General features: G+C 37.1%; 1 protein-coding gene across 1 annotated transcript in view; it reads right to left on the minus strand.

Moving 5' to 3' along the window:
- Positions 1–16,527, minus strand: part of TTC6 (tetratricopeptide repeat domain 6) — a 217,405-nt gene that overhangs the window by 132,921 nt on the left and 67,957 nt on the right. Inside the window, exons 4-5 of the mRNA XM_059055640.1 lie at positions 12,714–12,847; positions 7,883–8,077 (exon numbers count right to left, since the gene is read on the minus strand). Coding sequence (XP_058911623.1) covers positions 7,883–8,077; positions 12,714–12,847 — 329 coding nt within the window. The remainder of the gene's footprint in view (positions 1–7,882; positions 8,078–12,713; positions 12,848–16,527) is intronic.

The raw sequence follows: 16,527 nt of genomic DNA on the forward strand, positions 1-16,527 counted from the left end.
GCAATCCCACTGTTGGGCATATACCCTGAGAAAACCATAATTCAAAAAGAGTCATGTATCACAATGTTCACTGCAGCTCTATTTACAATAGCCAGGGCATGGAAGCAACCTAAGTGTCCATTGACAGATGAATGGATAAAGAAGATGTGGCACATAGATATTACTCAGCCATATAAAGAAACGAAATTGAGTTATTTGTAGTGAGGTGGATGGACCTAGAGTGTGTCATACAGAGTGAAGTAAGTCAGAAAGAGAAAAATAAATAACGTACACTAACACATATATATGGAATCTTAAAAAAAAAAAAAAGGTTCTGAAGAACCTAGGGGCAGGACAGGAATAAAAACCCAGATATAGAAGATATAGAGAATAGACTTGAGGACACAGGGAGGGGGAAGAGTAAGCTGTGACGAAGTGAGAGAGTAGCATGGACATATATACACTACCAAATGTAAAATAGATAGCTAGTGGGAAGCAGACACATAGTACAGGGAGATCAGCTAAGTGCTTTGTGTCCACCTAGAGGGATGGGATAGAGAGGGTGGGAGGGAGACGCAAGAGGGAGGAGATATGGGGATATATGTATAGCTGATTCACTTTGTTACACAGCAGGAAGTAACACGCCGCTGTAAAGCAATTATACTCCAATACAGATGTTAAAAAATTAATTAATTAATTTTAAAAAGAAAAGAATTGCCAGGTAAAGCTATCTGATATTAACTTTGGGGAGCCAGAAATGGCCTATCTTCATTCAAAGACGAGTACACTGGAAAATACAATATGAGTTCTATGAAGAGAGTCTACAAAGCATAAGAAAGAAATATAGTATTCAAAAAATTATATGAAGAACATTATTTTAGAAGAGTTTTATTATAGAAATCAAAAAATATTTTGAAAGGGTCTGCTCTGTGCTGTCAAAATAAATTTTTTTAATGCTTTCATGAAACAGGTAAAAGTTCAGATAAAACAAAAGACTTGGATTTTTCTTAAGAGTCTGATAGAATTAAGAACAAATAAGAAAAATGCCATAGTGACAAAAAGTGGTAATTAGAAGAAATTTTTTAAATTTACATCTCAGAAAATGAAACCATTGATATAGAACATAGGTTTGAGAGATGAATGTAGACAAGGAGATTATAAATGTAGGTGACAGATAGTGAAGATGCAACATATGTCTAACTGATATTCCTGAAGAAATGTACCAAATAAACAGAATGAAAACACCACTAAATAAAACAGAAAAAGCCCTAAACTGATGAGCTGTATTTGCATATCGAAAGGGCTTTCCATGTACCATAAAAAAGTAATTAGAAAACAATCCACTCCCAAACATATGCTAGTGAAATTATTTAATTTACAGCAAAATTTAAACCCTATAAGCGTCTAGGAGTGGAGAAGAAATAAATTACATGCAAATAAGATTTAAATTTCAGATTTCTGTCTCACAACATTAGACATAAGACAATGATACAAACAAAAAACACATAGACAAATGTTGACAAATATGTCAGATTATAGGAAAGAGCAAAGAAGCAAAAGAGAAAGACAGAGACTACAAAATAAGATGACAAGAATAATACCAAATGCATCTGATATGACAATAAATGAATATGGGGTGATCCAACCTACTATAAGAGAATTCATTTCTGATTGGCTTTAAAAAATGTTCAATACTATGCAATCTACAAGGGACACAACTAAGAAAAATTAAAAGTAAAAGAAAGGGCAAACATATACCATATAAATAAAGTGAAAAATAAGTTGAGTTTCACTTTTCATCCATTTGGTGTACAATCTACAAGGAAAACAGAAGGATCACAGTTAAGTTTCCTGAATTTTCTTCCACGTAAAAAATTTGTTGTACATAATCACATATCTGTTTATATACTTAGCTCTAACTCGTTTCAGCACACAGAGCTCTATCTTATTCTTTACTGCAATTCCAATACATCCCATTATTGGATGCACTATAAAATGTCTTCCATTGATGGACACTTAAGTTGTTTTCAGTTTTTAGTTATTATAAGGACAATTACATTCCTTAATCATTTATCTTAGTTAATAATACTTATCAGCATATAGATCATATTTAAAGCCATGGTCCTGGATAAGATCACCTTGAGAGTATAGTTAGAGGAGAAAATCTGAGGTCCAAGGATAAGCTTTGGGCACTCTAATGTTTTGAAGTCAAGAGATGAGGAGATACCAGCAAGAGAGACTAAGAAGACATAGCAAAGGAGGCAGGAATAGAACCAAGAGAGAATGCAGTCCTGAGGCCAAGGGATAAAGGTGTTGTATGGAAAAACAAGTGATTAACTGTGTTAAATGCTACTGAGAAGTCACGATGAGGACTGTGATATCTTAAAGCAAGTCTGATCATGTCATTCTTCCTCAGAAAATCCTATCAGTGGTGTCTCCATATACTGTGAAAAAAAAATCTCTCCCCCAAGTCCTCACAGACATGCTCTCACATACACATAGAGATCATCTATAAATCCTACATAATCTGACTCTTGTGTCCTCTCCAGCATCAACTGCATCACTGCTCTTCCTATTCACTACTGCTTGACATCTTTCCAATTCTCAAATGGGTTCCAACTGTCCACAGCACGGACTCTCAAACTTCAATGTGCATACGAATCACCTGTATTTGTGTGTGTGTGTGTGTGTGTGTGTGTGTGTGTGTGTGTGTGTGTGTGTGTGTGTGTGTGTGTGGTACATGGGCCTCTCACTGCTGTGGCCTGTCCCTCCGCGAAGCACAGGCTCCGGACGCACAGGCTCAGCGGCCACAGCTCGTGGGCCCAGCCGCTCCATGGCATGCAGGATCCTCCCGGACCGGGGCACGAACCTGTGTCCCCTGCATCGTCATGTGGACTCCCAACCACTGCGCCACCGGGGAAGCCCGAATCACCTGTATTTTTAACAAGCTTCCAGGTGATGGTGATGCTGCTGGTCTGTGAACTATACTTTTGAGTAGCAGGAAACTAAAAAAATTATTTCCCCTCTTCCTAGCTATCTTCTATTTATTCCTCAGATTTCAATTTAAGTATCGTTTCCTCAATCTCCCCCAGATAATTGGGAACTCTTCTTACATGCTTCCATACACTGCACATCTGCATATTAATTGTCACATTCACAATAATTAATTCACCACCTTTCTTCTCCCGCTAATCTCCAAATTCCCTGAGGGCAGGGATTATGTTTCTCTTGTTTGCAGATGCTTACCTAGTGCCTAACTCAATGCCTGCCACACAGTAGGTACACAAAAAATATTTACTGATCAATTTAAATGATTATTCAGATCTGTACTTCGTGACATAGAAAGATAATTACAACATAATAAGTTTTAAAAATCAGGTTACAAAACATTATTTACATAGCATTACCCAAGTTTTGTTCCATATGATTTATTTGCATACAGATAAGTCTGGAATCATATACTTAAGAATAGTATTATCTCTGGAAGGCAGGATTTTGAGTAACTGTTTTCCTTTTTTGTATTTTCTTGCATATTTGTATTTTTATTATTATTTTGTAGCAAAATAATAAATGAAATTAAACTTTGAATTCTGACATTTAACTTTTGTTTTTCTAATATTTGTTGTTGTAGTCACTGCTGTTTTAATGTATAAAACTAACAGTCTGTACACATTTTTCTAAAATGTGACTAGGAATTCCCCTTGTAATTTGAAGTTGAGTTGAGGGCTAAATCAGGGCTCTATATAGTCTAAGCACTGCTTACCACCAGAAGCTGGCTATAAGGGTACCTGACTTGAGAAGGTCAGCCAATGTTTGCCAAGACAGCATTTTTGCCACCAGCTCTCTCTTTCTTCATGGTGGATCAACAAAATACACAAGCCATTTTACATAGAAAAATCAGTGAAACAGAACATAAGTCCATAAATAGTCTTGATAACACATTCAAATTTAAGGTATGAAAAGTTGGCATTTCAAATTAGTGAGAAAAAGAGGTTTTACTGAATAAACGATACTGTGCAATTGGCTAGTCATTTGGGAAAGAAACATTAATGCTTATTCTTCTTATCAAACTAATTAAAGATGAATCAAAGTTTTAATTTTTTAAAAGAAAGCCATAAAATTACTAGTAGAAAATATGACAGAATATATTTATTTATTTAAATTTATTTATTTGTTTGTTTTTCTTTTTGGCTGTGTTGGGTATTCATTGCTGTGTGCTGGCTTTCTCTAGTTACAGTGAGTGGGGGCTACTCTTCATTACAGTGCACAGGCTTCTCATTGTCGTGGATTCTCTTGTTGCGAAGCACGGGCTCTAGGTACACAGGCTTTAGTAGTCGTGTCACGTGGGCTCAGTAGTTGTGGCGCACGGGCTTAGTTGCTCTGCAGCATGTGGGATCCTCCCGGACCAGGGATCAAACCTGTGTACCTTGCATTGGTAGGCAGATTCTTAACGACTGTGCCACCAGGGAAGCCCCAACAGAATATATTTAAATTGAAGTGTAGAAAAGCCCTTTCTAAGAATGACACCAAGACTAGAACACATAAAGGGAACTATTGCCAGTTTTCACTACTTCTGTATTAGCATACAACTTCTGGATAGCATAAAACAACATAAACAAAACTGAAAAGGAAGCAAAACAATTTTTTAAAGTCTACATTATATATGATAAAAATCTTTAATATAAAAAGATCACTTACTTATAAATCTATAAGAAAAAGATGAATGATAACAGAATATGAATTGGTAATTCTCAAAAGGAGAAAAACAAATAACCAAGAGACATCCAAAAATAAGATCAATCTTATTAGAAATGAATAAAACAATAAATAAAGAGATATTTTTCTTCATCAGATTAGGAAAAGATCCAGAAGACTGACAATTAGTGGTTTGTCCAGGTTGAAAGGAAATGAACAATATCATAAATTGTTGGTAAGCATATAAACTGGTATGATTTTTCTGGAGAGAAGTTCAGCAATATGCATCAAAATTTTTAAACCAAAAATTTTAATAAATAATTCCACACCTAGGAATTTTCTTACACTGCACCATGGTTAAGTTAGCAAATATTATGAAGTAATTTAAATGTTCACGCATAATCTTGAGTGAAAAATATAAGTCTATAGAATGCCACCTGTGGTTTAAACACATTTACACAGAGATGTTCAGAAGGCTACTCACCAAACTGTTAACTAATCTAAGTGTTTAAACACTTTTAATAATTTCCCTTATTTTAAAACCCAAAATCTAAAATTCCATGCTAAGAGTTCTAATTCTTAGATGTCTATAAACTTCTCTTTACAATACAGAAACTTTAAAAGCAAATATATGATCAATATGGAATATTTTTATAGTTCTAATCAAAACTGCTATTTGGCAAAATAAACATGTTTGAACAGCACATTGCTATTTTAAATAAACTTATGCACCCACACTATGCCATTAAAATATCCTTGGTGTTTCCCACAAATAACAGTTACTATGTGCAAAATTAGGAAAGCCTTAAAACTATATAACCACAAGTATTATGCTTTGTGGAACTGTTCATTGCACAGAAAAACCAAAAAGCCACCAAGTGATAGGGTATTCATTTTGTATTCACAATTACCTTTCTTGAGACAACTTATTAGTGCAGAAAAAATTACACATTTCTCTGAACTTGTAGGCTCAGCAGACAGATATATTTTGAAAAGGTTAAGCTATGTTTAGCAAGGTAATCCTCAAGAGATGGATGCCAGAGAATTAAATATTCAGTACTTAAATTAACTTCTTATTTGGTACTTAGGAACAAATTGCCAAGAATTATCATCATCAAATAGAACATTTATTGACTCTCTTGGAAAAAGAAAGTGAGACCTACTTGAAAAAAAAATTTAGAATTGGAAAGAAATCAGTATTTTTAACACTTTGCATGAATAATAGAAGCTGTAAGCCAAGGATGCTTGGCTTGCAGAGTGCTAATAGAAATGACTCAATATAGTAGTTTCATAACTACTGGATTATGTTTATGTCTTTATGTCCACTCTCAGCTTTAGGCTTTTCAAAGACATTCCAAAGAAGTCATATGGAACTTCTATAATCTACCAGATACTGGAGAAATTCTGAAATTTCTAAAATTCTTCACATATAATTTTATTCATAAAATTATGAATAACACATAAATCCCTTAAAAAATCTTTTTGCCTAACAGAAAATAAACATGAGAATGAACTTCTTTGGGGGATTCCTACTGAATGGCATTGTGATTACCAAACACAGGGAAACCATGACTTTAAGCCTTAAAAGAATGAAGTAAGGTGTTACAATTTTTACTAAAAGTAAAGTTTGAGGAAATGGGATTAGAATATAGCATGAAAAGTGTGGGTTAGTTACTTACAATTTTTTGATAGTGTTAATTAAAAGTGATCTTTTAAAATATTATTCTTATATATCTAGAATAGTTCCAATATAACACTAAACATACATCTACTTAAATTTAACTTAACATTTAATATTTGAGTATTTAAAAAACCTGTTATAGATGATTTTTCAGGATTCCTACCAGCTCTTCTGAAAGACAAGAAACTTTAGAGTATACATTCTCTATGTGCAGGTGATATCACCCCCAAGCGAGTGAAAATTAGTGGCTGGGGAGGGCAGGGGGTGAAAAAGCTTACTCTTTTTATGTATAAGTAAGGCACAGATATACATACAGTACCATAAACAGATATACAGTATATCTAGAGCACTACAATATAATGGAGAGGGGAAGTTGGGTGGGGGAGTCTAAAAAGCCTTCTTATTGGGGTGATAATGAAAAAAAGTTTGAGAAAAATTAAGTTAAACAAATCTGGATTCTTTTATTTTTTTGGCTGTGTCAGGTCTTAGTTGCAGCACGCGGGATCTTCGTTGAGACATGCAGGATCTTTCGTTGTAGCTCGCGGGCTTCTCTCTTGTGGCGTGCCGGTTTTCTCTCTCTAGTTGTGGCACACAGGCTCCAAGACGCATGGGCTCTGTAGTTTGTGGCACATGGGCTGTCCAGTTGAGGTGCACGAGCTCAGTAGTTGTGGCATGTGGGCTTAGTTGCCCCGTGGCATGTGGGATCTTAGTTCCTTGACCAGGGATCGAACCCACGTCCCCTGCATTGGAAGGTGGATTCTCTACCACTAGGCCACCAGGGAAGTCCCACAAATCTGGATTCTAATCACTATCTAGAGATAAAACTTGGGCAGGTTACCTGATATTATAAAGCCTAAGTTTCTCCATGAATAAAATGGAAATTATGACTTCTCCCTTATGACTGAAGATTCAAAAAGGAAAGATGCAAAGCACACAGCACAGTGCAGGGAATACAGTTCCTGTTAAATAAATGTTAGCCCCCTTCCCTTTTCCCCTCTCACTTGAGGATGCTATAAATTATATACTCTCCATAAAAGAATACCCACATTCCAAAGGAAAGTGAGACACAAGGAGAAATGGAAAAAGGTCCAGAGGAAATGACATTTGTACATGATCCCTGGACCCAAGCATGCCCAATGATGCTGAAATCTAAAAACTGGCTTCAACTCCCAAATCTGTGATGTTCTTAGTTGTATAAGCCTGGCAAAGTTGCTTGGTCCTTATAAGCTTCAATTTCCACATCTGTACTCCACAGAGTTGTTACAAAGAGCAAATGAGATCATGTATGTGACACTCTTTGGGAACCATAAACCACTAAACTAAAGTTACCTTAAGAGAGGGCATGGTTCATGTCAATAAGGGCAGGAAATGAAGACACTGACCTAGACTGTGTATGTACCGGGAAGGAATGGAAAGGACCAAAACTGCTCCTTTCAGAAGCAAGTCTTCAAAATCTAAGCCTCAAAGGCAGAAATTCTTTGGCCATTTAAATCTAGTTTAAAACAAAATTACCAGTGGAACTCTTACCTGTCTCTTTGCTCTTCATCTGTATAGCGATCATCTAAGAAAGAGGTTCCACATACTCCAAGTACAGTATTGTGGCCTTTCTTGTCGGCTGTATGATACACTCGAGAAGCCAGGCGCAAGTCAATGGGCAGCTCTTGGGCTGGGACAGTAGCGCACAGATCGTGAAGTGTCTGAGTGGGGTAGTCTCGTGGAATTCTGCCACAGAGATAAGAAAGCAGGCCTCTTTTTATCATTTTGTGCTCTTAAGATGCAAAATACATTCACATTGACAGTTTAGTTCAGGCGCTAAAAAAAGAGGTCTAAATGTAGGAGAGATCACATTTACAACTAGCATAGTAGTTTCTAAAAAATTTAATATTATAATCTCAGGCCATTGACCAGATCTTCAGCCAAATATACAATTGCCTGCTGAAGATCTCAACCTGTATATCCTACAGATATCTCAGAATCAACAGGTCTAAAAGCAAACTCATTATCATCCCACCCCGCCCAAATCTCTTCTCTCCTGAACTCTGTAACTCAGTCAGTGACACCATAACCAGCAATCATACATTACTTCTTTGCTACTCTGCACAAATGCACGTGTCCCTGAAGAAGCACAACAACACAGTACATTATCCATTAACTAGCATCAGTGGAAACCTGGGTCTCTCTAAGTTAACGTAGCACCTTCCTTCCCACCATGCTAGAATTTGCCTCTTTCCTGCCTTTCCAGAATATAGAGAAGAGGGCATGACGATCTGCTTTTTTTTTTTTTTTTAATCGGTACGTGGGCCTTTCACTGCTGTGGCCTCTCCCGTTGCGGAGCACAGGCTCCGGACACGCTCCGGACGCGCTCCGGACGTGCAGGCTCAGCGGCCACGGCTCACTGGCCCAGCCGCTCCGCGGCATGTGGGATCTTCCCGGACCGGGGCACGAACCCACGTCCCCTGCATTGGCAGGCGGACTCTCAACCACTGCGCCACCAGGGAAGCCCCGATCTGCTTTCTTAATCCCCACTGTCACACTTGTCATCCCATCCAATCAACAAATACTTTTTGAGCATCTATTATGTACCAGACTTTGTGATAGGCGATCCACACACATCATCTCTAACTTCCACAATGAAACTACATGGGAGGTATTATTATCCTTATTTTGGAGCAGGCTTATTTTGCATAGGTAACAAAATTAGTGAGTGGCCACTAGGATCTACACACAATGCTGCTAACTATAAGTCAAATTTCTTTCCTATTAACGTCTATTAATGACCCCTGAGGAGAAAGTGGCCCTTAGCCAGTACTACTCCATCCCCACCTCCCTCCTAAAGTTATATTCTTACATTAACCAAATGACCTTTTCATCAAATCAAATCAAATGAACTTTAGATCTTTAGATCGTGGTCTCTGTGACCTCCAAGCCACAGCTGGCAATACTCTTGACCCTTCTTGAAATTGCTCTTCCTCCATGAGCTTTCTTCAGCCTGCACTATCCCAGCTCTCCATCTACCTTTCAAATTCCTCATAATTTGACTTAGTCACTGGTTTTTCTTTCATCATCTTCCAAACTGGTATGGGGCTTCCAAGGTTGAGCTACTCGTTCCACATTAGAAAAATCATCTTCAGTGTTTCAGCTCTTTCCTCTGTGCTGAGGGCTCCCAAATCCCATGTCTGGTATCACTATCTCACCTAGATCCCTCAGCTTCAAGATACAAAACATTGGGGTCATCTTTGTCTCCTCTGTCCTTCACCTGCTTATCCAATGAAAAACTGAGCTTCTCCCTTGGACAGAGCTGTTCAGGTGTGCTCCTTCTCCCTGCTCACTTCTACCACACTCCAGTCGGAGTCCTCATCATCTCAGCTTGCAGAGCAAAGGTCTTCCAGTTGGATTGAGCACTGCACCCTGTCTCTTCCCCCTTCCATACATCTGCAAAATTCTATCACACCGATCTTCAAATACTCCTCTCCCCAGCACTATGTTTTTTTGTTGCTTGCTGCATGCATCTAACTTCCTCTTTCTAAGTTTCAAGGCTCTTAGTATCTGGCCCTACTTCTAGCATAGTGTTTAAGAATGTAGACTCTGCAGTCAGACTTCCTCTGTTCAAATCCTGTTTAAAGTTATCATTTGGCAATAAGCAAGTAATTAATTTCTTTATACCTCAGTAAGTTGAGAATAACAACATTTGATAAGCTGGGAATTACAACATTAGTGCATCCTGGGTAAAGTTGCTTTAAGAAAGAAAGGAATGAATGCATTTAAAACAGTGTGTCTCACATGGCAGGTGTTGTCTCCAGGACAATTCACAGGGCCAGAAAGACCTCTCAGTTCTTTAAGTTACGGATATGTTGCTTATCTTTTTGTCCATGTCTAAACAATAACTCAAGGACAAACTTCTCTGCAAACTTTACTTTTTTTTCTTTCTTACAAATCTCTCTTCATACATTCCCCTATTCTTGTCCCACCCATTCTGACCCTTTATCTAATGGATTAATGCAGATCCGTCCACTGACCACTCCACGTACCTGGATAGAAGCATAGTATAAATATGCTAGTATAAAACAAATTATAAATATAGATTTTGCATAGTATAAATATAGACTCTGGAGTTAGCTATGCCTGAGAATCCTAATTCTAACACTTGCAAACTCTATTACTGGTCTCTCTGAAGGTCTTCTGTAAAATGAGAACAAATATTCTTAACCCTTGCCTTATAAAAATTGATAACAGTAACATTTCCTGGTCTCTGGAACTCTCAAGAAATGCTTGTTTATTTTTATTGCTGTTGTTATTTATTTGCACTGCACAGCATCTAACCCATTGCTAGGCACAATATGTACATCATTGAATCACTAATAGAGAGTGGTTTATGTCATTTCCAAAACAGCATAGGGCCCCCCAAAAAAACAAAACATGAAATTTGAACATGTTTAAGTGGGGGAGGAAAAGAGTGGTAAATCTAAAGCATTTGGAAATGTCTGAGACAAAGAGACATAACTCGGGGAGTGAAAATGGGTCTCCAGGAAGCCAAAGATCCCAGGCACTCAGGGTTCCTAAGAACAGACTGGGAAGAAAAAGAGGAGAGAAAAAGGTGAGTTCTGATGTCAAGCTCACCTACATCTTCATTCTATCTGGGACAGGTCCTGGCTAGTGGAATGTTCTTGAGATTACATTACAGATTTTCTTTTTTCCTTAAAAAAGCATCAGAACCAATCTGAATTCCTATGTTCCCATCATACTCTAATAATATAGATCTGCAAGTGAAACTCCCTTGGTTGAGCTAAATAACACTGTGTTTTCAAGGGATGGCTGAATTCCTAAGGAAACAATTTAATTTGGAAGCTAGTCACTGGTGAGAAAAGCTAGGTAAAAAATTGATTAAGAAAAAAGGAGCCGTGAATAAAAGATTTTCCAAAATTCTCTTTTATCATATAAACTTTTTAAGTATCAGATTTTTATTCCTCTGCATCTCATTCTTATTTCTTTGTAATGGTGATTTCTGATTTCAGTTTTAATGAATTAACACAGTAAATGAATTAACACAGTACTATATATATCAAGAAGATCTACAAATATTTTTGGCATGCTTAAGAAAGGCTGTGTGTTTTTATAGCACACTCTCCTTGAACAGGACTATTTGTCATTCTTTGAAACACTAAGACATAAAAAAGAAAAGACTCTGTCTCTGTGTGTGGCCACACTACTTTGCCTAATGCACTAAATGCAAGGTTTTTTAGAAAAAAAAAATCAAGAAGTTTCTGCTTCATTGATAATCTGACAGTAACTATTTATTGAAGGTAAAATACTTGTTGTCTGCTGTCACTATTTGTTTTAATACATAATCTTGCTAACTAAATGAGCTTAAAGCAATGCAGATAAGCAATGGCATGTACAGGGTCACTTAAATGCCAATTTGACTCTTTCATAAACTTTGGAATTCTTTTCCCATGAGTCTACTCTCAGCTACTAAATTGTGAGTAATATCCATTTACAAAGTTTAGGCTGGCCATAAAAAAGGTTGCCTTCCATGTCCTGCACACTTTTCAGTGCCCTAAGCAACAACAAAAGCTAATAATTAAAGCTTCTTTAGGCCCCATAAAGAGTTAAATGAAAAAGAATCTAGAATAAACCAACCCATAAAAACCTAGTGGAAAAATAAGGAGAAAATAAGTTTCAACAAGATGACTGGCAAAAGATAGACCATAAACCTAAACTGCATTTACACAGTATTATTCAAAATTATGGTTGCAACCCTGTGTAATAAGGAACCCCATTGAAAATATGTGGGGGGATGGGAATGAAACATGAAATGATAGCAGAGAAAAATAAAGCCGTCTAAATTTGCAAATCGACTGGCCTATGGACATTTTGTGCTGGGTTGTCTTTTATTTTATCATAGCAAAATTAACCAATATAATGAGCAGTTAATCCAAATCAGGCACTTCAGTGACCAAAAATATCAAATCTAACATGTTAACATTTTTATGTCATTAAACTAAGTACACTGGTCTAAAAATAAAAAAAGAGTAGAAAGAAGTGTGAAGGACTTCCCTGGGGGTCCAGTGGTTAAGACTCCACACTCCCAATGCAGGGGGTGCGGGTTCCATCCCCAGTCAGGAAACTAAGATCCCACAGGCCACGTGGCGTGGCCAGAAAAAAAAAAAAGTGTGGAGTACAACATGCATATCCTAACTGTATTATCTGCCACCAACCCTTCCTGTGAGAAGGATTAAGTTGGATCTCAGACACAAATTTCTGAAACATTTAGTTTTCCTTTAAAAACACACTTTCAGCTATCAATGCTACTGAATAACTACTCTTCAGACACTTAAATTTGTAAAGTTAAGGAAGTTACTTTTTTTTAGGTAGGTTTTGATCACACAGGGGTTTTGAAATCTTTCTTTGTCTCTGTTGTGTAAGTCCTAATTTACTTTTCCGCCTTCTCTTTACTTCTTTTCCTTTGATTTGCAACAATTCTGATGATTTCACCTTGGAAAAAACATAAAGTGCGCTGTTAAGGAAAGGTGTCGCCAAGCGTTAGATCTTTCTCTCTATTTAATGGTGCACAGTATTTTTAAACTCCTAATTTCTATGTGTATTTTATAACAGAATATAAATCCTAAAGGTGGAGTTGATATGCTCCTCTAAATTTTTTCCTAAATTCTATCATATACACCTTCATAGCAATAAAAATATTAGTACCATATTTATTTATAATATTCTATTTACTGCCTTAAAACTATTAAAGAAAAATATAAGATTTTTTTTCCCTCCATAAATCTACTCTTCTTGATTGGTATTTCTAATAGAACTTACCTTTAGCTACTTAAAGTTTGGCATGACTGCTGGTTGCAAGCACAAGCCAAAATGAACTTTAATGCTTCATAGAACTATTTTGAACAATGTTTACCAATTTATGCTTCTTACAGTTATACTGTTTTCTATTTCCACTGCTTGGGAAAAATCAAATGCATTTTTATCTCTTAAATAATTGCCTTTTAATCATTATAGGTATTAGGAGTATTGTTTTCCTAGATTCCTTAGGAAATTTGCAGAATTCATGGCAATATTTCATCTAAAGATATTTTTCTCTGTGGATTGCTCTTTCCTTTTTGAGACTAGATTTAAGGAAGAAAGCAGGGAGGTATTCCTTGGGGAAAGCAGAGAATGACTGAGTAAATAGAAGGAGGCCAGATAAAGGGAGGTTCTTCTAAATTGGGTAGAGGGTTTGGGCTTGATGCAGTTGTAAGCAGAGAGCTATTGCAATGTCTTTGGTAAGGAAATGATGATGAATAAGGAAAGCTCAGAGTACAGGTATTCCATCTCACCATCCAGTTCATGTTTGAATTTCCTCTATATTATCTCCACCAAAGGCCATCCATCCCGACTTGAACATGATCAGAAACAGAGGACCTGGATAAATCCAAAGGTAGCCACTTTCTCTTTGAAATCTTTCCAGGTATTAGAATTTTTGTTTGTTTATTATTGAGCCTAACAACTTTCATCCACCAGTCTCAATTCACATATCAGGATCATACAGGAATGATCTGGTTCTCTTCCATTTGACAGACAAATATTCGAATACAGTTGACTCCCCTGGGCGTTCTTTTCTCCCACATAAGCATCCCCAGTCCCTTCAACTCTACCTTACATGACATGGTTTTGAAATACTCTGTCATCCTGAGCGCTCTCTTCCAGTCTCCAATTTGTCAGTGTCTCTCCTGGGGTTGGACACCCAGATCTGAACACAATATTTGAGGTGTGATATGATCAGATCCACCAGGAGAAAGATGATCCTCTTTTATGGTAATCATCAATCAATGCAAATTATGATTGCACATATCTTCCTATCACAAACCTAAATTATAACTTAAAACTGTGAAGTCTTGTCCACATTTGCTCTAAGTCATGCCACCCCATATCAGCGCACTTAGTTTGTGGAACCAAGGAAAGAACCATACATACATTTATCCCAATTAAATTTCATCTGAGGTCTGACCAAGCAAATCTTACCAGTCACATTTTGGACATTACCTGCAAATCCAATCAGTAAATCTTCCATATTCTCAACCAAATTATCAGAAAATAAGCTGAACTGGACACAGCCCTATAACAGTCCACTAGGGACTTTCATGACTAATTGTCCTTTGCATAACTAGTTATAAATCCACCTGGCAGTTCACCCAATTGTAGTCTTGTCTACAAAATTGTCATCAGGAGGCTTTCATAAATGGATTGCTGAAATCCAAAAGATAATAACAATAACTAATATTTATTAAGTTTTCTGGTATGCCAGGCTCTTCCCCATGATGCTCGTGTGTTGACCCCCAGGTCTGACACTTTTCTTATGTTCATTCTAGTAATTCTCAAAAAAGTAAATAAATAATAAGGTTGGTCTTCCATGGCTTGCCCTTAGGGAACCCAGGTGACTATCCCTTCCTTTTATAAGGGTTCAAACACAATTATTTTAATGATTCATTTAATCATTCCAGAGTTTTGTCCAAGATCAGTGCACACATTACAGAAACCATAACTCTTACTCTTGAAAGAAAAAAGTAAAACTCAGATTTGCAGTTGCCAGTCTCCAGGCTCCTAGCACCTCTCCCATGGCAGCAGCTCCTCAAAGCCGCTGCTGACAGGAGCACAGCAGGCTTAAACCTATCTATCTGAGCCAACAGGATCAGATATCTAAGTTAACTCTTAAGATCTTTTACCAGTCTCAGTCTTCAGGTTTCTTTTATCAATTCTTTTCTCTTCTTTCTAAACTAAGGATCATCCTCCTTGTCAGATTTAAGAGAAGCAAAGTACCATTTTATCAGCTTCCCTTTCTCTTTGTGATAGTTCTGTTTATTTAAAACCTCAACCTTTCTCCAAAAATAAATTAAGATCACTCTGTCATCCGTCGTCATCACACTATTCATCCATAATGACAGGGTTAGCCTTCCTTTTTTCTCTTCTTTGCTCCAAAACTAACACCAAAAAATACTTTCTTATTCTTAGCATTATTCACAGGCCTCAACCCATTTTGGATCTTAGCTCTCCTGATATAATTGTTATAGCCACATGCCACTTTTATGTTTATCTATGGATATGTGTTTTTTCTTTCATCTTCTGTATACTTTTAAAACTCTGAATGCAACAGATCACTCAAAATTGTTTTGTGAAAATTTGCGGGTTGGGGGCTGGGGGGTTGGGGTATCCCACATCTCTGAAACTTCCCTCTACTTAGAATCTCAGGACATGTGCTAGCTATATATATATTTTTTACAGACTTTTTCCCTCCTAAAATGCTCAACAATCCTCCCTCATGGGTTCTTCTGTCAATCATTTCTTCACAGAGTCACTATTATCTAATTTCTCCTTTTGTTGGTCATGACTTAGACCAGAGACCTAATAACCTTTGTCACACTAATGAGCTTCTAAGGATAGAAATGGTCAATAAAGTAACAACTGATTAAATTCTCTACTTTTTTTTGCTGAATGAGACTGTCTGGTATGTATCTGAGCAGTGAAAGTCCTGCATTTCTCCTTTATCACACCTCTGTGCCACTTCTCTGAGTGATGTCAGAAGAAGTTTTCTTGTCCCCCCTGTCTGGCCTGGCCTGCTGGAGTATACTGTTCCTCACTCCTGTGCCAGAGATGCTAGAGACTAACGTTATGGCCTCAAATGTCCAAACAGGGTAAAGCTCACGGATAATAACTGATCTAGATATGTTACCACAAATAAAAGAAATCCAAGGTGAAGATTTGGTGGGATGAGTCAGAAAACTTCCAGCACTATTTTCTCTGGCGTTTCTGATGTGTCCCACAATATCCCACAACTATAAACCCTAAAGTCTTATCACATTCTCTTCTCCTCCTTTTGAAACACTTCTGCTTTCAGTTCAGAATTCTCTTAATCTGTTCTCTAAGTCTCTCTCATCAAACCATTCCCCCTAGTTAAGTGAGGAACACTCCATCCATAGTCATTTTTGCCACTGTGAGTCTTGTACTTAACCAGATACCTATTAACTGTTGTTATAAAAGGGCAGTGCTGCAAAGCGGCAAAGAGTGAAGGATCCAGAATTAGACCACCTCAGTTCAAGTCCTGACTCTACAACTTAGCCATATGGTTGTACCCTGGGCAAATTATTTATCTTCTTCATGACTCATTTTTTTTAACTATAAAA

Source organism: Kogia breviceps, chromosome 3 (assembly GCF_026419965.1).
Source record: "Kogia breviceps isolate mKogBre1 chromosome 3, mKogBre1 haplotype 1, whole genome shotgun sequence".
NCBI lineage: Eukaryota > Metazoa > Chordata > Mammalia > Artiodactyla > Physeteridae > Kogia > Kogia breviceps.